At 37.5% G+C, this 27339-nt stretch overlaps 2 protein-coding genes across 4 annotated transcripts in view; one reads left to right on the top strand and one right to left on the bottom strand.

Annotated features, from left to right (window-relative positions):
• Positions 1-3027, top strand: part of IL33 (interleukin 33) — a 34286-nt gene extending 31259 nt beyond the window's left edge. For all 3 annotated transcript variants that reach the window (XM_081236866.1, XM_081236864.1, XM_081236865.1), the window contains exon 9: positions 1084-3027. In XM_081236866.1, coding sequence (XP_081092992.1) covers positions 1084-1290 — 207 coding nt within the window. In that variant the 3' untranslated portion in view covers positions 1291-3027. The remainder of the gene's footprint in view (positions 1-1083) is intronic.
• The window catches only part of RANBP6 (RAN binding protein 6), a 292381-nt gene that overhangs the window by 137214 nt on the left and 127828 nt on the right, over positions 1-27339 (bottom strand). The window lies entirely within an intron of this gene.

Genomic DNA, 27339 nt, shown 5'->3' with positions numbered 1-27339 from the left:
TCATAGGTACATTAAAGTTTGAGAAGTACTGCTATATAGAATGACTCAAATCCTTTCTATTTGGCTGTAGGAACTACTATGTTCTTCCAGGAGGTATTTCCTTGTAAAATATGGTTTTCTTAGGCAATTGAAAAACTAATTTTATACTCTGAGACTGCTAAAGGGAGAGTCATAAATATTTCCATATGCCAAGATATATAGATAACATAATAATCTACATTTTAATCATAGGATTCACTGCATTGTCTTCTTCAGTTAGTAAATAGCAGTATTATATTGGTCATGATGAAGAATTATAAACATCCTGAGGAACAAACAAGCCAAAGTGGACACAAGGAAGAAAACATGAAAGTATAATATAGAAGATAAATTATATAAATATACAATATATAGAGCTAACTAATATAGCCATGCAAGGTATTAATATAAACTCTGGATGGTAATCAGCATCTCCCTTAACAAAACATTTCTAAGTATATATAATAGTGTTTGGCATATATAACTACTCAATAATAAGTGCTGACCCCTACTGAGCTTTATTATATACCAAGAAGTATGCTAAAGGTTTTACAAGTACTATCTCATTTAATTTTCACAGTAACTCTCTTATTAAGTTATTGTACTGGTTAGGTTTGCTGTGTAACAAACCATCCCTAACACTTAATAACTTAAAGTAATAATCATTTCTATCACTCATGTATCTGTGGGTAAGTTGGGAGTTGACCGATCTAGAAAACTGGCTACCCTAAAAAACTGAGGCTTGAAAGGTAAAGCAAAGTGTCCAGGTCTCAGAGATACTACATGGCAAAAGAGAAGTATGAATCCAGAAATACTGCATCCAGATCCAGTCATTCTAAGCCATCATGTCTCTCAAAATATACTATCAGTGAATCAAATCAAATCCCCCTACTTTGGCCCTCTGCTCATTTCTTCCCCACCTCCCATACCCTTCTCAGTAAGCAGGCTTGCTAGAAATATCAAGTTATGAATAATTATTCTCCTTTAGTTTCCAATACAGGGATGTAAAGTTGACTCTGGACTTCCAACTCACATATTGGTTACTTTCTCTCTTGTCTTCCTCAGCTACAAAAATGTGAAAACCAATTGCCAGAACAGGCTTTCTTTGTCCTTCATGAGGAGACCTCCCAATGTGTTTCATTTGAATGTAAGAGCAATCCTGGAGTGTTTCTAGGAGTAAAGGATAACCACCTAGCTCTAATTAAACGAGGGGAACACCCTGAGGATTCAAATGAAGAGAATACCATATTTAAGCTCTCAAACTTAATATGATGGAAAGCTGCAGATCTTGGGTTGAGTAGTACAAACAGCTACCATTGGAGAAAGGATGAGCGACAAAGAGACAGATAACATGAAGGGAAATGGAATGTTTAGTATGCTGTGGAATGTTTTCCTTATTATGTATAAAAATATTTTTTATAATCCTTCAGTTCTGTTTTTTATTTCCCTCTGTATCACTGCATATTCATTACAAGTACTGGTATATTAAATAGCGTATTGGTAAAGAGACTTGCCAACATTCTGAAGAGATACAGCCTGACCTTTACATTTTTCCACTTTCAGTACTGAAAGAACATCTTCATATTTTGAGCTGAGACCTCTGGGGAGAAGCAAAGGGACTGATCTGCAGTTTTGCTTTAGACAGGGATCAATTTAAAGAGCTACATGGGGACATAATTTTCCCTGGTTCCAAATAATAGCCTCAAACACTAGAGCCACTAATAAAAAAGACAACTGGAAGCTACACAGATTGACCATTTCACAACTGGAATAAAACACCAAGTTTGTTTGTAAATACCAAAACTTCAGATGCCTATATGGCTAGACAGGTAATATAAATATATGAAAAGGCAAGGATAATTTAAAAATTAAGGAAAACAAATCTAGTATTTTAAAAGTGAATAATTTCACCTCTAACTCACTTTTAAAATTTTTATAGACTGAGTTAACTTTAAGCAAGGCATTCTTACATTAGAAAGTGAAATAAATTTTAGTTCAGACATGAAATTGAAATTATTAGGAATATCTAACAAACTAGAATATTTTTAAAAGCACTGAGCCACAATATATGTTTGGGCATCCAAGTACCATGGGTCCCAAGTACCATGGTGTGGTCATAAGTCCTCTAACCTACTAGAGCTTAGATGGGACATAGGATTAACATTACAATTTCAATAACTGGTTATCCTTCATATGTTCTTCTGACCCTGGCTTCCAGGAATCTATGACTTTTGATTATTCATTACCTTGGACAAAATTTCTTCTCATCCTTTCTTCCCACGTACACAAGGCCTTTTGTTGTTTAGCTTCCCAATAGCACTGCTTACTATGGAATATTCACTTGACTTCTGTTCTTTCTCCATTTCTTTTGACCATCTGTGTCCTTCTGCACCCCCTGACCTCACTTCCACATCACCTGACCTCTGGATGCCAACATCTTTATTCTGCTTTTTCTACCTGATGGTGTAGAATTCTACATAAACCTATTTATGGCAGTATTCTTCATTAAACATCATTGTGTTTTATTGCTACTAAGGTACTAAAATTTATACTCAACCATATAATAACATTTCTCAACTACTAAATAATTTTTGCTTATTTTAAAACCTTAGCAATTTCTACTGTAATTCTTCACAGGTGTAATACTGATAATAAATGACAAACATAATGACAGAATACTTATAAAATATGACTTTTTCTGAAAGTGTAGGCTTTTTAATTTGATGAGATATATTGAATATAACTGTTGGTGGAACATAAAATAAAAGACGCTGAGAATTACTGTATGAGGGCAAACAATTATAGAACAATATATCTTTGTTTCATTACTTTGTCAATAATTTTACTATAGAGACAAAAATAAAAGCAGAATCTATATCATTTCCTCTGAAAAACACTAAATGTTGACCATGTGTATCTGTATGATATACTTAAGTGATTATTATTAAGTAATCAAATATATCCATTACATTGTTCATATTCTTGAATAAACTGTATTTTTCAAAAGTATGTGAGACCATAATGATTTTATCATAAAATGACTCATATTGTGAAATTCTTAAGTGAAAGTAAGCATATCCCAATCCATCAATGTTGGTAAATGGAGTAGGTCATTTGTCTAATATTTTTGGTGATTCAAAATTAAGTAAGGTTTATCAGAGAAGAGACTGTGTCTTTTTCACCTTTGTACTCATAGTACCCATCATGGTGGCCAGTACAAAGGAGGTATTCAGTGACTTTTACCCAAGATCAAACAGCCAACATATATTTGTATTAAAACTTTAACCTGGGACTTCCAACTCCTTATTTAGATATCTTTCAATCAGCTTATCTTATTTTACAAGTTTAATTTTCCTTTTTTAAAAAAAAAAACTTTCCACCATCACTATAGTCAGTATTATTTGATTAAAATATTCAAATGTATGGTAGGTTTTTGTCATTTACTTGTATTTTTTTTCACATCTTTACAGGAGTATAATTGCTTTACAATGGTGTATTAGTTTCTGTTTTATCACAAAGTGAATCATCTATACATATACATATATCTCCATAACTCCTCCCTCTTGTGTCTCACTCTCACCGTCCCTATACCACCCCTCTAGGTGGTCACAAAGCACCAAGCTGATCTCCCTGTGCTATGTGGCTGCTTCCCACTAGCTATCTATTTTACATTTGGTAGTGTATATATGTCCATGCCGCTCTCTCACTTTGTCCCAGCTTACCCTTCCCACTCCCCATGTCCTCAAGTCCATTCTCTACATCTGCGTCTTTATTCCTGTCCTGCCCCTAGGTTCTTCAGAACCTTTCTTTTTTTTTTTTTTTTTTTGAGATTCCATATATATGTGTTACCATATGGTATTTGTTTTTCTCTTTCTGACTTACTTCACTCTGTATGACAGACTCTAGGTCCATCCACCTCACTACAACTAACTCAGTTTCATTTCTCTTTATGGCTGAGTAATATTCCATTGTATATATGTGCCACATCTTCTTTATCCATTCATCTGTCAATGGACACTTAGGCTGCTTCCATGTCCTGGCTATTGTAAATAGAGCTGCAATGAACATTGTGGTACATGACTCTTTTTGAATCATGGTCTTCTCAGGGTATATGCCCAGTAGTGGGATTGCCTGGTCAGATGGTAGTTCTATTTTTAGTTTTTAAAGGAACCTCCATACTGTTCTCTGTAGTGGCGGTATCAATTTACATTCCCACCAACAGTGCAAGAGGGTTCCCTTTTCTCCACACCCTCTCCAGCATTTGTTGTTTCTAATTTTTTGATGACGGCCATTCTGACTGGTGTGAGGTGATACCTCATTGTAGTTTTGATTTGCATTTCTCTAATGATTAGTGATGCTGAGCATCCTTTCATGTGTTTGTTGGCAATCTGTATGTCTACTTTGGAGAAATGTCTATTTAGGCCTTCTGCCCATTTTTAGATTGGGTTGTTTGTTTTTTTGCTATTGAGCTGCATGAGCTGCTTGTAAATTTTGGAGATTAATCCTTTGTCAGTTGCTTCATTAGCAAATATTTTCTACCATTCTAAGAGTTGTCTTTTTGTCTTATTTATGTTTTCCTTTTCTGTGCAAAAACTAAGTTTCATTAGGTCCCATTTGTTTACTTTTGTTTCTATTTCCATTTCTCTAGGAGGTGGGTCACAAAGGATCTTGCTGTGATTTATGTCATAGAGTGTTCTTCTTATGTTTTCCTCTAAGAGATTTAGAGTGTCTGGCCTTACATTTAGGTCTTTAATCCATTTTGAGTTTATTTTTGTGTATGGTGTTAGGGAGTGTTCTAATTTCATTCCTTTACGTGTAGCTGTCCAGTTTTCCCAGCACCACTTATTGAATAGGCTGTGTTTTCTCCATCTTATATTCTTGCCTTCTTTATCAAAAATAAGGTGACTGTATGTGTGTGGGTTTATCTCTGGGCTGTCTATCCTGCTCCAGTGATCTATAGTTCTATTTTTGTGCCAGGACCATAAATGTCTTAATTACTGTAGCTTTGTAGTATAGTCTGAAGTCTGGGAGCCTGATTCCTCCAGCTCCATTTTCTTTCTCAAGATTGCTTTGGCTATTTGGTGTCTTTTGTTTCCATACAAATTGTGAAAGTTTTTGTTCCAGTTCTGTGAAAAATGCTATTGATAATTTGATAGGGATTGCACTGAATCTGTAGATTACTTTGAGTAAAGAAGAAATATTTGAAAAGCAAATGGCCAAGAGTTTTCCAAACATAAGACACTACACCACAAATCAAAGCATCTAAAGAACCCTAAGCAGGATTAAAAACAAAAACAAACAAAAAACCCCTCCTAGATGCATCATATTCAAACTGCTGAAATCTAAAGATAAATAATCTGGAAGCCAGGGAGAAAATAAAAAAGACATGGCATATAGGGGAACAAAAAATTAATTAGAACAGACTTCTCATCAGAAACTGTGCAAACCTGTTGGTGGGAATGTAAATTGATATAGCCACTATGGAGAACAGTATGGAGGTTCCTTAAAAAACTAAAAATAGAATTACCATATGATCCAGCAATCCCACTACTGGGCATATACCCAGAGAAAACCATAATTCAAAAAGACACATGCACCCCAATGTTCATTGCAGCACTATTTACAATAGCCAGGTCATGGAAGCAACCTAAATGTCTATCGACAGACGAATGGATAAAGAAGTTGTGGTACATATATACAATGGAATATTACTCAGCCATAAAAAGGAACGAAATTGAGTCATTTGTTGAAACGTGGATGGATGTAAAGACTGTCGTACAGAGTGAAGTAAGTCAGAAAGAGAAAAACAAATATCATATATTAACGCATATATGTGCAACCTAGAAAAATGGTACAGATGAACTGGTTTGCAGGGCAGAAGTTGAGACACAGATGTAGAGAACAAATGTATGGACACCAATGGGGGAAAACTGCAGTGGGGTGGGGATGGTGGTGTGCTGAATTGGGCGATTGGGATTGACATGTATACACTGATGTGTATAAAATTGATGACTAATAAGACCCTGCAGTATAAAAAAACAAACAAAAAACAACTAATGCTAAACTTTCTTTGGGTTATTTGTATGGAAATATGTTAATATAAATGTTTCAGACATTACATGAAATTTATAAAAATCTTATATGTTTTGGTATAATGTTATAAGTTATAATTCTAGTTATTACTTTAAAATGTATATCTCAGAAATAACTAAATTTCCTTGTCAATTTCCTTGTCAATTCATTATAATTATTATGAACTTTCATCAAATCTTTAACTGTGGTCACTTTTAAGTCTTTTGTCATTTACAGACCGTTCTGGGTGTACTCTGATGCTTTTGCAAAAATGTTCCTATGAAAGGGTTTCATCTTCAAGGAATTCATGGAAAAGACTCTGACAAGTACTGGTTTCTGGTAACTGACTATACTGCTGAATTGAATGAATAAGCATTTTCAGGACTTTAATGGAAAACTGATGAATTCATAAAAGTGCTAACAAAAGATCAAGATAAAAAAAATTAATTACATGGGACTGAGTGAACTGATAAGGATGATTATAATTTTTGTGACTTTCTGTTTGAAAAAAAAAAATCCCACAATGACTCAGAGGCAAAAATTATACAAATCAATATTCACTGCAAAGTAAAGGAGCTGTTACAGTGGAGGATTACTGGACTGAATGTCAATATTATGACATAGTATGAGTGTGTTTCATGTTTGGTAATTGCAGTCATTGCTTTTGTTGTGGTCATCCATTTTCAATGCTTGGTGTCAGTTTATTTATCTCTTACAAAAATAAAATACAGTGTATGTGTGTGTGTGTGTGTGTGTGTGTGTGTGAAAAGAAAAAAGAAAAGAAGAAACTGTGCAAACAGAAAGACAATATGCTAAAAGAAATGCTTCAAAATGCTAAAAGAAAAAAACTGTCAGCCCCAAATTCTATACCCAGTGAAACTATCAAAAGTGAAAGAGAAATAATTTCAATAAACTTATGACTTTTAAATATGTGGTAAAACAAAGTTCTTCTTCATATCATATTCAAAAATCTCTTGCCTATTCTCATCCATTTATCCCTCCAGATGAAGTTTAGAATTAACAGATACTGAATTTATATTATGAAAGTATGCATGTAATGTTTGGAAGTATTTATTATAATGTTTATGAGGTTTTTTCAATATCACACATTTGTGTTTTCAATCTGAATTCTTACAAAAGAGGCCTTATTTCACAAAGGACTCATATACTAAAACATCAGCCCCTGCTTCCCTTCCAATCCCTCTTCCCTAGTACATGCAATTGCCAAACCCCAGTTTGCAATTGTGAATGGTCTTTAGAAATATGGCGAGATTGTGGGCTTATGATGGAGAAAGAATTTGTTTCTTGTTATTGACAGGTCAGGCAGAAAATACTCAACAAAGATATAGATGGTATGAACAATTCAACTTACCAAATTGACCTAATGGACATTACAGAATTTTGATTCCAACATTTAGAAAATGTACATTGTTCTCAAGTGCAAAGGGAATATTATCAAAATTTGATCATGTACTAGATCCTAAAGCAAGTATCAAAACATTTCAAAAAATAGGTATTATATAACCCACAATTTCTCTCCACAATACAATTAAATTAAAATAATAAAAAAGCACATTTTTAAAACCAACATATTGGAGAAATAAAAAAAACATACTTCCAAATAACTTATAGGTCACAGAAAAAAATTTTAAAAATGTTAAATACTTAAACTTATGTTATAGGGAAACTATAGGTAAGACAATAAGCTACACAATCTAAAAAGCAAACTTACAACTGAAAGAAAGTGAAAACAGTACATATCGAAACATGTTACAAGAGACTGAAAGATGATGGTAGTTTGAACCAGCATGATAGCAATGGAAGTGGATAGAAGTGGTCAAATTCTTATTATAAAGGTAGAAGCAAAAAAGAGTTACACATGGATTGGATATGGGTTATGGAAAAAGGAGTCAAGGATGACTCCAAGGTATTTTGCCCAAACAGTTGGAAGGATGGAATTATCATTTACTGTGATGAGGAGAATTAGAAGAGAAGGTTGGAGAGAGGTATAACTCAAGGATTTATAAGCATAAATTTTGGTTTATAAGCATAAATTTTAGATGTCCTATTAAACATTCGAGTGGAACAAGAGGTTATGCAGATGGGTATATATAAATTTATAGTTCAGAGAAGAAAATGAGGCTGTAGGCATTTGGGAGCCATTGACATATAGATAGATGATAATTAGAGCCATGAGACTGGATGAAATCATCCAGGGGTAAATGCAGAGAATGGAAGTACCTTGAGGACTGAGCCCTGTGGAACTCCAACATTTAGAAAAATTAAGAAATGACTGAGAAGGAATCATCAATGAGAAAAGAAGAAAATATGGTATCTTTTTAACAAAATAATATACACCTTAAGAATGATCTATACATACTGACCTAGAAGATGCCAAAGATATATTAAGTTTAAAAAAATAAGAATATTGGGCTTCCCTGGTGGCACAGTGGTTAAGAATCTGCCTGCCAAGGCAGGGGACACAGGTTCGAGCCCTGGTCTGGGAAGATCCCACATGCCACAGAGCAACTAAGTCCGTGAGCCACAGCTACTGAGCCTGCACTCTAGAGCCCACGAGCCATAACTACTGACGCCCGTGAGCCACAACTACTGAAGCCTATGTGCCTAGAGACCATACTATGCAACAAGAGAAGCCACCACAATGAGAAGCCTGCACACCACCACGAAGAGTAGCCCCCACTCACCGCAACTAGAGAAAGCCCGCACGCAGCAACAAAGACCCAAGCAGCAAAAAATTAATTAATTAATTAATTTTTAAAAATAAGAATATGCATATGAATTTCTATATTAGACACTGGTATCTATATTTCATATATAAAAATCCTATATGTATAATGCACCATAATGTTATCAGTAGCTATTTCTATTATATGAGACTTATGGGCAAGATAGGGGCAGAGGACATCTTACTTCTTATACTACTAATAATTTTAAATTAGGAATATGAGTAGTTTTTATTTTTATCTGTAGTTCACAAGTATAAAATTGAATGAAAATATTAGGTCAAATACTATAAGCTTAGTGGGAACCAAAATTTTCAATTTAAGAATTACATACAAATATATAATAACCTATATATTAGAGAGGAGGGAGAATTGGATGAAGGTAGTCAAAAGGTACAAACTTCTAGTTATAAGATAAATAAGTACTAGGGATATAATGTACAACCTGATAAATATAATTAACACTGCTGTACATTATATATGAAAGTTTTTAAGACAGTAAACTAAGAGTTATAACAAGGAAAACAATTTTTTTCTATTTCTTTAATTTTGTATCTATATGAGATGATGGATGTTCACTAAACCTGTAGTAATCATCTCATGATGTATGTAAGTCAGATCATTATGCTATACACCTTAAACTTATATAGTGCTGTATTTCAATTATATTTCAATAAAACTGGAAGGAAAAAGAATATTATAAAGGGAAGATTAAAATATATATGTAAAGTTAGAAAAAGAAAAGATTCAGGTTATTTAAATGTTAGTTATTAGAAGACTAAAATAGCAGTTGAATAACCAGATTATTTTGGAAATGTATTCATACTGGAAATCTACAAAAAAGTCATAAAATAGCTTACTACCTAAAATCTGAGAAATTCTAGGAATTGAACATTCTGAGAGATAAGGTGCTGAAGCCTTAGCAAGGATAGTGCACTTCTCTTTGAATCAGGCTTTTGGGTTCAGATATGTCAGGCTATGGGCTTAAGAAAAAGTTTGAACCACTATTGGTTTCAAACCGTATTCCATTAACTTTGCAAGTCAAATAAATTTGATTCTTTAATATGAAACAAACAAACAAAAAGGATAAAATAACTGAATGGTAGGAAAAATGTAGGAAGAAGATACAGATGGAATGATGTGGATATTTAGAGAATAATCATTTCAATAAAATATATGCAGTAAACTTAAAATTGTAAAATAATGAAGTTTTGTTACACTGTACAAAAACAATTTCAGAATTGCTGTTGCAAAAAGAATTTTGCTTCACTTCTGGTGTTTAGCTATTTATAATTCAATTTTAACTTCCAAGTTGCTTAGTAATGGAACTGTGTTTGATCACAAAAACCAAATATTTATTACAGATGCAAGTAAGCAAAGGAGAAAACAAAAACAAAAAAATATATAATAACATATTGAACACAAATGGATGTGATGAATAATAATGGCACACAAAGAAGCTGGTTCTTCCTTGCACATATTATTAGCAAAGTAAGACTAAACATTTGACCTCTAACTTTAGCTCTATTCTCCACATTGATATTTCTGAATTAGTTGACAGTGTTGCATTGTTTTCCATATCAGTAGGGAAGAGATGAATGCATATGCTAATTTATGTACATAGACTTCCTCCTTGTATGTAGAATACGATGTCATGATTCACATCTATTGATGCAGTGGAAAATGCTTTTGATACTGTATACACATTTATCAGTTTAATATGTTTTATATTGGATGTTTATTATTAGTCAAGGATAGTATTGTGAGGGACTTCCCTGGTGGCACAGTGGTTAAGAATCCGCCTGCCAATGCAAGGGACATGGGTTTGAGCCCTGGTCCAGGAAGATCCCACATGCCATGGAGCAACTAAACCCATGCGCCACAACTGCTGAGCCTGTGCTCTAGAGCCCGTGAGCCACAGCTGCTGGGCCCATGTGCCACAGCTGCTGAGGCCCACCCGCCTAGAGCCTGTGCTCCGCATTGGGAGAGGCCACTGCAATGAGAAGCCTATGCACCGCAAGGAAGAGAAGTCCCCACTCGCCGCAACTAGAGAAAAGCCCGTGTGCAGCATCGAAGACCCAATGCAGCCAAAAAATTAAAAATAAATAAAAATTAATTAACTAATTTTTTAAAAAGGATAGCATAGGGGAGAAACCTCTTTTAACTGCTTTGTCTACTTTGCATGATTGATGTGGTGTTCAGATTGGACAATAAGAAACCATGCAAAACTTTTTTTTTTTTTTTAAGCAAGTAAAGTCAGGATTTGTTTAAGCAAGAATACGCTCTCAGAGGGAGAGCGGGCAGACAGGTGAGTAGCTGCTGCCCTGGGTTTCTTTGGCAAGCTGGTTATGAGGGTCATACAAATGAAGCAGAATATTCTTTGGGAAAGGAGGAGTTTGGGGGTTGTATTCCCTGATTTTCATCCCAGCTCCTTCCTCCCAAGGGGAGGGGGATTTTTTGTTCTTATTTAGCTCAGATCAGAAGTGTCATGGCGTCAGTACATGATGGGTACTTCTTATCTGCAAGGCTAATTTTATTGTAATGAGAGCATAATGAGCAACAGGTTAAATGCCTTCTAGACGGGTAATATTATTAGGAGCAGCAGAATTAATGTTTTCTAGCATACTGCCTGGCACATAATAGGTGATCAATAGATATTTGTTGAATGACTGAATATGGGCCAATTGGAGCTATTTTTATCACTGATCCTTTGTCACTACATTACTGGATTGATTCGTAATAATTAGGACATGCTATAACCTTGGCTTAAGGAAGATATTGTCTTCTCCTCACCATATAAATACCAACAAAACCTAAACTTTCTAAAGGACTAGTTCAGGGAAAAAAAGCAAGACAATAAAGCATAGATTTTAAGATAGTCTTCTGCACCCAATATGTCAAATTCCTACTAGGTCTGTCCTGAAAATTTCAGATCTATTCCCTAATTGAGACCTTCCTTTTCCATTATCTTAACCAACTACAGCTTCTTAAAAAGAAACCTCAAGATCAGGCCAACTCCTTCTAGTTCATCTTCCACATTTTTGTCAGTTATTTAAAACACTTCTGGCTTAATAATGCTAGTAATATCAGATGACCCAATATTAATTAAAATATCAAAGTCTTAGTAAAAGGTCAAAGAAATCTTTCAGCATCTGGTCTCATCTATATTCTTTAGACTCACTTCCCATCACTTTTTTTCTCCACTCAAAGCCATGCCCACTCAACATTCTCTAGACGTACCATGTTTCCTCACGCATTTACAAAAGTGATTTTCTCTATTGGAAAGACCACTGTGCTTCCCACTTTCTACCCATGGAATGCAAAGAGGCAGTACACAGTAGTGGTTAAAAGGCTTAACTCTGGAGTTAGCCTGCCTAAGCTCAAGTCCTGAGTTTGCCACTTACTAGTTATAAAGCTCTGGGCAAGTTGCTTTAGCTTATCCTTTTAATCTCTAAATCTAAATGCTAATTTGCAGGAAATATTGAGGATAGAAAAAAAATTATACCATAAGGAAGCAATTAGCCAAATCTAAATTGTGATACTGCATAGGACAAAGAACATGATTTCTCTGAGATCAATAATATTAGAAAAGAAGGGGGCATGGAGGAAAGGAAGGGGGAAAAGAAGAATCTTGTAGAAGAAACTAAAAGAATTATACCAATCCAAGGCAATGGGTGGACCTAGTTTAGGTTTCAAACAAACCAACTTTAAGAAGGTATTTTTGAGACAATCAGTGAAATCTGAATATAAATGGGTTATCAGAAAATATTGAAAAATTATTAATTCTGTTAGGTATAATAGTGGCATTTATGGGTAGTATATTTTCTAAACTATTCTCAGTCAGATATACTATTGGACATATTAAAAATGGAAATGACATCATATGTAGAATTTGCTTTAAAGTACTCTAGAAAAAAAGGGGAGGAGAGAGAAAATGAAACAAAATGTTGATGAATGTTGAAACTGGGTGATGGATACATTGGGGTTGTTTATACTATTCTTGAAATTTAAAAAAATTTAAACTACATACACACTTATCTTTTGACACTGAAATCCCACTTCTAGGAAAATCTACTCTCAAAACGTACCTTTGACAATATGAAAATCAGATAAATAAGTATTACAGTATTATTTGTAATTGAAAGTATTAAAACAACTTTAACATCCATACATAAGGGAGTGGTTGAATAAACTATGGTATATCTACATAATGGAGTACTACTCAGCTCTAAAAAAAGAATGAGGAAGATCTCAATGTATTGATTTGAAATAATTTCTGAGATATATTGGCAAATGTAAAAAGTAAAGTACAAAAGAGTATCTATAAAATATTATAAGAAAGAAGCAGAGTATAAGAAAATATATATGACTGCTCATTTATGCAAAAGAAATATAGGAATAATAAAGCAAAAACTCATCAGATTGGTTATCTAACAAGTACTGAACAGGAACAAAGTAGTAAGAATGAGGAGGGTAGCAACAATTCTCTGAGTATACCTTGCTGTATAGCCCTCTTAAAACCATGGTAATATTTCATATACACACACACACACACACACTAGAATCAACCAGTATGTAGGAAGATCCCAAAATTGGAGAAAAACTAACAAATTAACATAGTAGCATTATGAAAGGATAATATAACTAAAATGAAATGGGTAGGAAAGAAAAGAACTAACCTAAGTAACTCTGGAAAACAATATTTTTATGGTGTACTGCAAGGTTGAAAAAATGTACAAAAATATTGTACTTTAATTAATAACATTGTTTTTTATGTTGGTATAGGTTAGAAATTCATAAACTATTGTACTGTATATTCTAAGATTAAACAAGTAAGTAAATATATTGTGGATATGAGCCAGGTTTCTCAATAGTGGAGAAAGACATTATAAATATGGAAAGGGAAAAGACTAGAACAAATTTTATAGTTTGGGACTGGAAGTGGAAGTACTTATTTTAACTCACATTTTAAACATACATATATACAGATACAGAAATAAACACAGAAGTGTATATGCATTTGTTAGTACACATACATATATTTCCTAACTCTATCCATTGAGAATCTAGAAGCAATGACACCTAAGTAGCAATGAGCACACCTAGTGTTTCTTGGTTTATTCTCCAATAATTGTAACCAGGACTCCTTAGAGAAATAATTAATTCTAGAGGTAGAGCAGAATTTTTTTTAATAGATGAATCTGGAACATCTTGTGGTATTAGAAAGTAGAAAGTGTTCACAAAATGATGGTTGTATATCAAAAGGACACAGAAGCCAACTTAATGGAACTCTCAATGGTCACAGCTGTGACAATTTGAGGAATAAAATAAATAATGATAGTATTGGAGTATAACTCATAGAATAAAAAAATCATGAGCCCATACTAATATAAATAACTGAACAAAAAATAAGTGGAAGAAAAGGGACCACTTCCTTACAGTAGATTGCCAATTATTAAATGTAGAAGGAAAGACATAAATAGAATATCACTACTAGGTGAACAGTATAATTGCTGCAGGCAAGAATCACTAATGATGCTAAAATTAGTAGATGAAATTATGATGAGAAACAGGATATTTTTTAAGCCTTAAAGTATATCTCCTTAAGATAATTATTAATTACAAAGGGGAAATCTGACAGATATCACCTTAACCAGGTAAATAAATATCACCAATAATAATAACATCATAAACCCCTTGTTATGATGCACTGAAAAGGGGACAACAGCACTTCTGTGACTTTTTTTGCCAAAAATTTAAAACCTCAATTTATTTTTAAAAATACTTATTTATTTATTATTTTTGGCTGCGTCGGGTCTTTGTTGCTGCGTGCAGGCTTTCTCCAGTTGTGGCGAGTGCAGGCTACTCTTTATTGGGGTGTGCAGGCTTCTCATTGCAGTGGTTTCTCTTGTGGAGCACGGGCTCTAGGCTCACAGGCTTCAGTAGTTATGGCACGTGGGCTCAGTAGTTGTGGCTTGTGGGCTGTAGAGCACAGGCTCAGTAGTTGTGGTGCATGGGCTCAGCAGTATACATTATACATTATACAAAGTAACAGACCAGTACTATTCAAAAGTGTCAAGCTCATGAAAGACAAAGAATGACCTAGTAACTGTCACAGATTGGTAGACTAAGGAAATGTGGTAACTGAATGCAACATTGGATTGTATGCTGGACCAGGAAAGGACATTAGTAGGGAAGGTGGTAAATTTTCAATAAGATTTATAGATGATTTAATGGTATTGTATTAATGTTAAATTTTTTTTGTTTCAATCATTTACCTGGTTATGTAAATGTTAACATTAAAGGAAGGTGGGTGAAGGATAAACAGTGACTTGTGATACTCTCTTTGAAACTTTCGTATAGGTCTAAAATGTTTTCAAAATAAAGAGTTGAAAAAAGAAACTCTTGGGGGAAGGGATAAATTAGGAGTTTGGAATTAACATATACACACTACTTTATATAAAATAGATAACCAACAAGGACCTATTGTATAGCACAGAGAAGAACTATACTTAAGATTTTGTAATAACCTATAAGAGAAAAGAAACTGAAAAAGAACATATATATATATACACACATATACATATACATACATATATATATATATATTCCGAATCACTTTGCTGTACACCCGAAATTAACACAACATTGTAAATCAGCTATACTTCAATTAAAAGAAAGAAAAAAGAAACTTTGTGTTAACACAAAAGAAATGTGTCTATTATTATTGCAAAATTCCTGAAAATTCTAATCTTGACTTTAATTTTCCATTGTAAACTTATCTTCTTCTCTAATTGTTTGATATATAAATGGGCAGATAATTATAGAAGACCAAGAACCAGCATTAATTTGCCCAGATTCTTAAGAATGTTTACAAAGGCCTCTCAGTTCCCATATGGTGCTGTGTACAAATCTTGGAAGGAAAAAGTTTGGTCTTCAGGAAGATTTCAGTATTTACCAAGGTATGAGGGATGATAGACCGAGCCCTAAAGGCAAGGTTTTCTAATTAGCTTGCCTGTGGTTCTGCAGAATCTACAATTTTTTATGCGGATCACATCTTCTACTTCTGGAGAAAACAGCCAAGAATCCTTACCAAAACCACAAATAGTACAACCCAACTTTGAGAAATAGATGAATCACTGAGTGAAATGTACACGGGTTGGGGGGGCGGTTAACATCTCTTCTTTAAGAGTTTGGCCCCAAAAGGCCAAATATTTGTACCATTTTCACCACGTCTCTAGTCTAGGTTGGTTAGCCCTCCCATGTACTGCCATGCCACTATTCTTCCTTCATTCTTATAAGATGGTATTATCTGTTTATCTCTCTGTGTGAGCAGGCATCATGCCAATCTTGTTTACCATTTTATCCCTAGCACCCAGCAGAATGTTAGAATATGACAGATACTTAACAAGTATTTATTGGTGGCTGCACAGGGTTGCAGGGGAGCCCTGACACCAAAATGAAGAAACTAAGGCCCAGAAAGGTGCTAGCAGCAATAGTGAATGACATGAAGGCATCCAGTCCATTCTGTGATTGTCTATAATTGTGTGAGGAATATGGCTGTCTAAAGAAGTGAAAACATTCTCCAGCATGTGGTGATGCAGAGATTTTACCAGAAGTCCATGTGGATGACTTAAGAGATTTCATAAAGTACCCCAAAAGTGACATGAAAAGTGACCTCATCAATATGGACAAATAAGACATCCCTCACTCATTTCCCCCTCTAATAACAATAATTTGGCATCCATCCACAGACAAAAGTACCTTTGTGGGAACTATGGGATCCAAGTAGGAGATTGTGAATCCCCAGTGCAGTCTAAGACTGAGGAAAGCCATTTTGAGAAGGCAGATCCACACACAGGCAGCTAAATCACCAACCATGGTCCTCACTATAGACCCAGAAACATCTCTGTAACCACGATAACTTGGCTACAGCCCCATTTGGCTTTGGTTCTGCCACCAGTACCATATGCCAAGGAACCTGGGAGGAGTCACACCCACTTATGCATTGGGTAATAAACATACAGACCTCAGTCCCACCTGTGGACCATGAACTGGATACAGCCCCTCTCAGCTGTGATTCATGGAGCCATGGAACCCCTCTCAACGCAGTCCATGAACAGTCCTGCTGGCACAAGTACCTAGCAGAAGACACTCACATCTGCATATCAGGATTTGCTGAAATGGCTCTATACTTGGCTTTTGCCCCTCCAGCTGTGGTCAGGGAGCAGTTCATCCTGCCCAGGAACCTGGCAAGAGACACACCCATCTGTCTCCCCAGTCAGCTCTGCAGACCTCAGCCTTGGCTGTGGAACCTGAAACAGCCCTGGGACTCAGTTCCAGACCCTCTCACCCAAAGTCCAGGGCCAGTCCTGCCCACCCAGGGACCCATTTAGTAATCAGGCAACAGCCCTCCCAGGGACCTGGTAGGAACGACATCTATCCGCACAGCTGGTAACAGACCCACTGAGGACCCAGCTGTGGACCTTTGTCCCAGTCCCACCCTACTGAACAAGGTACTGGAGGCAATCCGAAGTACCCAAGGACCAGACAGGATCAACAGCCTCTCAAGACCATGGTAACAAACCTACAAATGACAGACCCTGCTCAGACCTAGTGACAACCTCATAACCCACTCCCAACAGCAATTCCAGAGGTAATATCTTCAGCCCAAGGAACTGAAAGAAGAAGGTCTTTACTTTCTGAAAGCAGCTCCTTTTAAATGTGCAGACACCAACACAAGGTTACATGGACCATGAAGAATCAGGCAAATATGCCACCACCATAAAGTTCTAGTAACTGACCCGAAGAAATGGAGATTTACAATTTGCCTCACAAAAAAATTCAAAATACTCATCTAAAAGAAACGTAATGAAATGCAAAGCAACACAAATAGACAACTAAACAAAATCAGGAAAACAGTGTATTAATAAAATGAGAAGTTTTATAAAGAAATAGAAACCATAGAAAGAAGCTAACAAAAAATCTTCATGCTGAAGAATACAACAACAGACCTGAAAAATTCAATAGAATTCAAAAATTCAACAACAGACTTGATCATGCAGAACAAAGAATCAGAAAACTCAAAATAAATTGAGATAAGTCATTTAGAGGGGAGGAAAAAAAGAAAAAAGAATGAAAAAAGTGAAGAAAACTTATGTGAGTTATGGGACACCATCAAGGGAATGTGCTTTCACATCATGGTAGTCCCAACAGAAAACAGAAAGGGTCAGAAAGTATGTTTAAAGATATAACAGCTGAAAACTTCCCAAATCTTGGGACAAATATGAACATCCACATACAGGAAGCTCAAAAGACCCTAAGCAAGATCAACCCAACAAAGATTACTCTGAGACACATTAAATGAAAATGTTAAAAGTCAAAGACAAAGAGAATCTTGAAAGCAGCAAGAGAAAAATGACTCATCACATACAAGGGAACCCTCATAAGGCTATCAGCAAATCTCTACAGAAACCTTGCTGGCCAGGAGGAAGTGGGATGATACGTTTGAAGTGCTAAAAGAAAAAAAGACTTGTGAAAAAGACCACTGCACCCAGCAAAACTGTCCTTCAGAAATGAGAGATAAAGGTTTTCCCAGACAAACAGCTAAGGAAATTCATCACCATCAGACCTGCCTTACAAGAAATGCTAAGTGGAGTTCATTAAGTTGAAATGAAAGGATGCTAAGCAACAACATGAAAACATATAAAAGTATAAAACTCACTGGGGTAAAGGTAAATATATAGTTAAATCCAAAATATCCTAAACTGTAATTGTAATAGTGGCCTCCCCAGCCTGAGCCTGAAGCGTAATGGGCCCTTCCCTCCTCCCTCCCTGGTGCCGGCCCACGTGCAGTTAAGGCAGGAGCCACTCCACTGCTCGTCTCCACCCGTCCACGCCTAGTCCACTGGCCCCACGCAGCTGCCCACCCACGCAAGTGGGCAGGTGGGAGCTCCGCTCCAGGGACGCCAGCTCCTGGGCCAACTCATCGGTCATGAACTGACTGGTGAAGCCAGCAGTGGGCTGAGCCCACAGCGCCTGCGCCTCAAACAGCAATCCCAGTAATGGGGGCGTCAACGACCTCCACGTGGCCACTGCTGCCTCCACAGCTTTCATGTCTCACTCCACTGAGAGCTGGAGGATGATGTTGCAAGAGCAGCCCAGTACTTCATCAGACCTGGCCTCTTTCTGGTGTCGCACCTTTCTACTCAGGGTGTAATAGTGGCGAGGCAGGCACGAGCTATAGCAGCCCAGCTCAGCCATTGGTTGGCACTGCAGTGCCCTTCCCCGAAGACCCGTTAGTGAGCAACTGTCAACCAGCAACCATTAGTGGTCCTGCTCAGCCAGTGGTCGGTGCCACAGTGGGCCCCTCTCCCTCCCATATATAAAAGGAGCCTGAATTCGGACTGAGGTAAGATGATTTTTTTCAGGCACTAGTCTTCCATCTTCTTGGACTGCTATCTTTCTGATTAAAATCGCTATTCCTTGTTCCAACAATTAGTTTCCCAATTTATTGGCCTGTCATACAGGCCAATAATGAGCAGAATGAGCTTGGGCTCAGTAACATAATATTGGTGTATAAATCACTTTTACCTCCAGTATAAAAGTTTTAAAAATAACTATTAAAAATAACAAGGCGGGGGCTTCCCTGGTGGCGCAGTGGTTGAGAGTCCGCCTGCCGATGCAGGGGACACAGGTTCGTGCCCCGGTCCGGGAAGATCCCACATGCCGCGGAGCGGCTGGGCCTGTGAGCCATGGCCACTGGGCCTGCACGCCCAGAGCCTGTGCTACAACGGGAGAGGCCACAACAGTGAGAGGCCCGCATACCGCAAACAAACAAACAAACAACAATAACAAAAAAATAACAAGGGGGCTTCCCTGGTGGCACAGTGGTTGAGAGTCTGCCTGCTGATGCAGGGGACACGGGTTCATGCCCTGGCCCGGGAGGATCCCACGTGCTGTGGAGCGGCTGGGCCCGTGGGCCATGGCCGCTGGGCCTGTGCGTCTGGAGCCTGTGCTCCGCAACAGGAGAGGCCACGGCGGTGAGAGGCCCGCGTACCAAAAAATAATTTAAAAAATAAAAATATAACAAGGGCTACAATAGTTTGTTACCGGATGCACAACACAAAAAACGTAAAGTATAACAACAAGAGCATTAGATGTGGGGGTATGAGAGGAAAAAATAGAGTCTTGTATGTGATCAACGGTAAGTTCTGATCAGCTTAAAATACACTGTTATGTAAATAAGATGTTTCAAGTAAGCCTCAGAGTAAGCACAAAACAAAAATCTACAGTAGATACACACAAGTTAAAAGAGAGGAATCAATGTATGCCACTACAGGACATCAATTCACAAAGGAAAACAGCAAGGGAGGAAAAAAAGAACAAGGGAACTATAAAAAAGCCAGAAAACAAATAATAAGATGGCAATAGTGAGGAAGACCTTCAAGATGGCAAAGGAGTAAGACATGGAGATCACCTTCCTCCCCACAAATACATCAAATATCTACATGTGGAACAACTCCTACAGAACACCTACTGAATGCTGGCAGAAGACCTCAGATTTCCCAAAAGGCAAGAAAATCCCCACGTACCTGGGTAGAGCAAAAGAAAAAAGAAAAAACAGAGACAAAAGAAGAGGGATGGGACCTGTACCTCTGGGAGGGAGCTGTGAAGGAGGAAAAGTTTCCACACAATAGGAAGCCCCTTCACTGGGGGGTGAGTCGGGGGTGGGTGGGTGGTGGAAGCTTTGGAGCCACGGAGGAGAGCACAGCAACAGGGGTGCAGAGGGCAAAGCGGAGAGATTCCCACACAGAGGATTGGTGCTGACCAGCACTCACCAGCCTAAGAGGCTTGTCTGCTCACCCGCTGGGGCAGGTGGGGGCTGGGAGCTGAGGCTCAGGCTTCAGAGGTCAGATCCCAGGGAACGGACTGGGGTTGGCTATTTGAACACAGCCTGAAGGGGGTTAGTGCGCCACACCTAGCCGGGAGGGAGTCCAGGAAAAACTCTGGACCTGCCTAAGAGGCAAGAGACCATTGTTTCTGGGTGCACGAGGAGAGGAGATTCAGAGCACTGCCTAAACGAGCTTCAGAGCTTCAGAGAAGGGCGCAAGCTGCACCTATCAGTGCAGACGCCAGAGATGGGCATGAAACGCTAACACTGCTGCTGCGGCCACCAAGAAGCCTGTGTGCCAGCATAGGTCACTATCCACACCTCCCCTCCCAGGAGCCTGTGCAGCCTGCCACTGCAGGGTACTGTAATCCAGGGACAACTTCCCCAGGAGAACACAAGGCATGCCCCAGGCTGTTGCAATGTCACCCTGGTCTCTGCCACCACAGGCTCACCCCACATTTCCTACTCCTCCCTCCCCCTGGCCTGAGTGAGCCAGAGCTCCCTAATCAGCTGCTCCTTTAACCCCCTCCTGTCTGGGCAAATAAGAGACACCAGAGGGCGACCCACATGCAGAAGTGGCACCAAATCCAAAGCCAAACCCAAGGAGCTGTGCAAACAAAGAAGAGAAAGGGAAATTTCTGCATACAGCCTCAGGAGCAGCGGATTAAATCTCCACAATCAACTTGATGCACCCTGAATCTGTGGAATGCCTGAATAGACAACAAATCATCTCAAAACTGAGGTGGTGGACATTGGGAGCAAATACAGACTTGGGGTTTGCTGTATGTGACTGACTAGCTTCTCATTTTTATATTTATCTTAGTTTAGTTTTTAGTGCTTGTTATCACTGGTGGATTTGTTTATTGGTTTGGTTACTCACTTCTCTTTTTTTATTACTGTTTTTATTTTAAAATTATTTTAAATTTCTTATTTTAATAACTTTATTTTATTTCCTTCTTCTTTCTTTTTATTCTTTCTTTTCTTCTGACTTGTGGGGCTGACAGGGTGTTGGTGCTCCGGCCGGGTGTCCGGCCTGAGTCTCTGAGGTGAGAGAGCCAAGTTCAGGACACTGGACCACCAGAGACCTCCCAGCCCCATGTAATATCAACTGTCAAGAGCTCTCCTGGAGCTCTCCGTGTCAACACAAAGACCCAGCTCCACTCAACAACCAGCAACGTCCAGTGACGGACACCCCATGCCAAACAACTAGCAAGACAGGAACACAACTCAACCCATTAGAAGTGGGGCTGCCTAAAACCATAATAAGTTCACAGACACCCTAAAACACACCACTGGATACAGCCCTGCACACCAGAAAGACAAGATCCAGCCTCATCCACCAGAATACAGGCACCAGTCCCTTCCACCAGGAAGCCTACACAACCCACTGAACCAACCTAACCACTTGGGGCAGACGCCAAAAACATCAGGAACTAAAGCCTGCAGCCTGTGAAAAGGAGACCCCCAAAACAATAAGTTAAGCAAAATGAGAAGACAGAGAAATACACAGCAGATGAAGGAGCAAGATAAAAACCCACCAGACCAAACAAATGAAGAGGAAATAGGCAGTATGCCTGAAAAAGAATTCAGAGTAATGATAGTAAAGATGATCCAAAATCTTGGAAATAGAATGGAGAAAATACAAAAAATGTTTAACAAGGACCTAGAAAAACTAAAGAGCAAACAAACAATGATGAAAAACACACTAAATGAAATTCAAAATTCTCTAGAAGGAATCAATAGCAGAATAACTGAGGCAGAAGAATGGAGGAGTGACCTGGAAGATAAAATAGTGGAAATAACTACTGCAGAGCAGAATAAAGAAAAAAAATGAAAAGAATTGAGGACAGTCTCAGAGACCTCTGGGACAACATTAAACACACCAACATTTGAATTATGAGGGTCCCAGAAGAAGAAGAGAAAAAAAAAGGACTGAGAAAATCTTTGAAACCATTATAGTTGAAAACTTCCCTAACATGGGAAAGGAAATAGTCAATCAAGTCCAGGAAATGCAGAGAATCCCATACAGGATAAATCCAAAGAGAAACATGCCAAGACACATATTAATCAAAATATCAAAAATTAAATACAGGGGCTTCCCTGGTGGCGCAGTGGTTGAGAGTCCGCCTGCCGATGCAGGGGACGTGGGTTCGTGCCCTGGTCCTGGAGGATCCCGCGTGCCGCGGAGCGGCTGGGCCCATGGGCCGTGGCCGCTGGGCCTGCGCGTCTGGAGCCTGTGCTCCGTGATGGGAGAGGCCACAGCAGTGAGAGGCCGGCGTACCGCAAAAAAAAAAAAAAAAAAAAAAAAAAATTAAATACAAAGAAAAAATTAAAAGCAGCAAGGGAAAAACAACAAATAACATATAAGGGAATCCCCATAAGGTTGACAGCTGATCTTTCAGCAGAAACTCTGCAAGCCAGAAGGGAGGACAGGACATATTTAAAGTGATGAAAGGGAAAATCCTACAAGCAAGATTACTCTACCCAGCAAAGATCTCATTCAGATTCGATGGAGAAATTAAAACCTTTACAGAAAAGCAAAGCTAAGAGAATTCAGCACCACAAAACCAGCCTTACAACAAATGTTAAAGGAACTTCTCTAGGCAGGAAATACAAGAGAAGGAAAAGACCTACAATAACAAACCCAAAACAATTAAGAAAATGGTAATAGGAACATACATATTGATAACTACCCTAAATGTAAATGAATTAAATGCTCCAACCAAAAGACATAGACTGGCTGAATGGATACAAAAACAAGACCCGTATATATGCTCTCTACAAGTGACCCACATCAGGCCTAGGGACACATATAGACTGAAAGTGAGGGGATGGAAAAAGATATTCTACACAAATGGAAATCAAAAGAAAGCTGGAGTACCAAGTCTCATATCAGACAAAATAAACTTTAAAATAAAGACTATTACAAGTGACAAAGAAGGACACTACATAATGATCAACGGATCAATCCAAGAAGAAGATATAACAATTGTAAATATTTATGCACCCAACACAGGAGCACCTCAATAATAAGGCAAATACTAACAGCCATAAAAGGGGAAATCGACAGTAACACAATCATGGTAGGGGACTTTAACACCCCACTTTCACCAATGTACAGATCATTCAAGATGAATATAAATAAACACAAGCTTTAAATGACACATTAAACAAGATAGACTAAATTGATATTTACAGGACATTCGAACCAAAAACAACAGAATACCCTTTCTTCTCAAGTGCTCATGGAACATTCTCCAGGATAGATCATATCTTGGGTCACAAATCAAGCCTTGGTAAATTTAAGAAAATTGAAATCGTACCAAGTATCTTCTCTGACCACAACACTACGAGACTAGATATCAATAACAGGAAAAAAACCTGTAAAAAACACAAACACATGGAGGCTAAACAATACGCTACTAAATAACCAAGAGATCCCTGAAGAAATCAAAAAATACCTAGAACAAATGACAATGAAAACACGACCAAAAACCTATGGGATGCAGCAAAAGCAGTTCTAAGAGGGAAGTTTAGAGCAATACAATCCTATCTCAGGAAACAAGAAAAATCTCAAATAAACAACTTAATGTTACACCTAAAGCAATTAGAGAAAGAAGGACAAAAAAAAAAAACTAAAGTTAGCAGAAGGAAAGAAATCATAAAGATCAGATCAGAAATAAATGAAAAAAAATTGAAGGAAACAATAGCAAAGATCAATAAAACAAAAAGCTGGTTCTTTGAGAAGATAAACAAAATTAAACCATTACCCAGACTCATCAAGAAAAAAAAGGGAGAAGACTCAAATCAACAGAATTAGAAATGAAAAAGGAAAACAACTGACACTGCAGAAATACAAAAGATCAAGAGAGATTACTAAAAGCAACTATATGCCAATAAAATGGACAACCTGGAAGAAATGGACAAATTCTTAGAAAAGCAAAACCTTCCAAGACTGAACCAGGAGAAATAGAAAATATAAACAGACAAATCACAAGCACTGAAACTGAAACTGTGATAAAATCTTCCAACAAACAAAAGCGCAGGACCAGATGGCTTCACAGCCGAATTCTATCAAACATTTACAGAAGAGCTAGCACATATCCTCTCAAACTCTTCCAAAATACAGCAGAGCAAGAAACACTCCCAAACTCATTCTAGGAGGACACCATCACCCTGATACCAAAACAAGATAAAGATGTCACAAAGAAAGAAAACTATAGGCCAATATCACTAATTCACATAAATGCAAAAATCCTCAACAAAATACTAGCAAACAGAATCCAACAGCTCATTAAAAGAATTATACATCATGATCAAGTACGTTTTATCCCAGGAATGCAAAGATTCTTCAATAAAAGCAAATCAATCAATGTGATACACCATATTAGCAAATTGAAGGATAAAAACCATATGATAATCTCAATCGATGCAGGAAAAGCTTTTGACAAAATTCAACAACTGTTTATGGTAAAAGCTCTCCAGAAAGTAGGCATAGAGGGAAACTACCTCAGCATAAGAATGGCCCTATATGACAAACCCACAGCCAACATCAATCTCAATGGCAAAAAACTGAAAGCATTTACTCTAATATCAGGAAGAAGACAAGGATGTCCACTCTTGCCACTATTATTCAACATAGTTTTGGAAGTTTTAGTCACAGCAATCAGAGAAGAAAAAGAAATAAAAGGAATCCAATTGGAAAAGAAGTAAAACGGTACTCTTTGCAGATGATATGATACTATACATGGAGAATCCTAAAGATGCTACCAGAAAACTACTAGAGCTAATCAGTGAATGTGGTAAAGTAGCAGGATAAAAAATTAATGCACAGAAATCTCCTGCATTGCTATACACTAATGATGAAAAATCTGAAAGAGAAATTAAGGAAACACTCCCATTTACCACTGCAACAAAAAGAATAAAGTGCCTAGGGATAAACCTACCTAAGGAGACAAAAGACCTGTATGCAGAAAACTATAAGACATTGATGAAAGAAATTAAAGATGACAAAAGCAGATGGAGAGATATACCATGTGCTTGGATTGGAAGAATCAACATTGTGAAAATGACTATACTACCCAAAGAAATCTACAGATTCAATGTAGTCCCTATGAAACTACCAATGGCATTTTTCACAGAACTAGAACAAAAAAATTCACAATTTGTATGGCAACACAAGAGACTCCTAGTAGCCAAAGCAATCTTGAGAAAGAAAACCAGAGCTGGAGGAATCAGGCACCCGGACTTCAGACTATACTACAAAGCTACAGTAATCAAGACAGTATGGTACTGGCACAAAAACAGAAATATAGATCAATGGAACAGGATAGAAAGCCCAGAGATAAACCTATGCACATATGGTCACCTTTGATAAAGGAGGAAAGAATATACAATGGAGAAAAGACAGCCTCTTCAATAAGTGGTGCTGGGAAAACTGGACAGCTGCATGTAAAAGAATGAAAGTAGAACACTTCCTAACACCTTACACAAAAATAAACTCAAAAAGGATTAAAGACCTAAATGTAAGGCCAGACACTATAAAACTCTTAGAGGAAAACATAGGCAGAACACTCTATGACATAAATCACAGCAAGATTCTTTGTGACCACCTCCTAGAGAAATGTAAATGAAAACAAAAAGAAACAAATGGAACCTAATGAAACTTCAAAGCTTTTGCACAGCAAAGGAAACCATAAACAAGATGAAAAGACAACCCTCAGAATGGGAGAAAATATTTGCAAACAAGGCACCTGACAAAGGATTAATCTCCAAAATATACAAGCACCTCATGCAGTTCAATATCAAAAAAACAAACAACCCAATCCGAAAATGGGCAGACCTAAATAGACATTTCTCCAAAGAAGATATACAGATTGCCAACAAACACATGAAAGGATGCTCAACATCACTAATCATTAGATAAATGCAAATCAAAACTACAATGAGGTATCACCTCACACCAGTCAGAATGGCCATCATCAAAAAAATCTAGAAACAATAAATGCTGGAGAGGGTGTGGAGAAAAGGGAACCCTCTTGCACTGTTGGTGGGAATGTAAATTGATACCGCCACTACAGAGAACAGTACAGAAGTTCCTTAAAAAACTAAAAATAGAACTACCATATGACCCAGCAATCCCACTACTAGGTATATACCCTGAGAAAGCCATAATTCAAAAAGAGACATGTACCACAATGTTCATTGCAGCACTATTTACAATAGCCAGGACATGGAAGCAACCTAAGTGTCCATGATCAGATGAATGGATAAAGAAGATGTGGCTCATATATACAATGGAATATTACTCAGCCATTAAAAGAAATGAAATTGAGTTATTTGTAATGAGGTGGATGGACCTAGAGTCTGTCATACAGAGTGAAGTAAGTCAGAAAGAGAAAAACAAGTACCGTATGCTAACACATATATGTGGAATCTAAAAAGAAAAAAAAAGGCATTCTGAAGAACCTAGGGGCAGGACAGGAATAAAGACGCAGATATAGAGAATGGACTTGAGGACATGGAGAGGGGGAAGTGTTAGCTGGGACGAAGTGAGAGAGTGCCATGGACATATATACACTACCAAATGTAAAATAGATAGTTAGTGGGAAG

This window comes from Mesoplodon bidens, assembly GCF_964165515.1.
Source record: "Mesoplodon bidens genome assembly, chromosome: 6".
NCBI lineage: Eukaryota > Metazoa > Chordata > Mammalia > Artiodactyla > Ziphiidae > Mesoplodon > Mesoplodon bidens.
The sequence above is the reverse complement of the archived record's forward strand: the minus strand, read 5'-3'. Positions and strand labels throughout refer to the sequence as shown.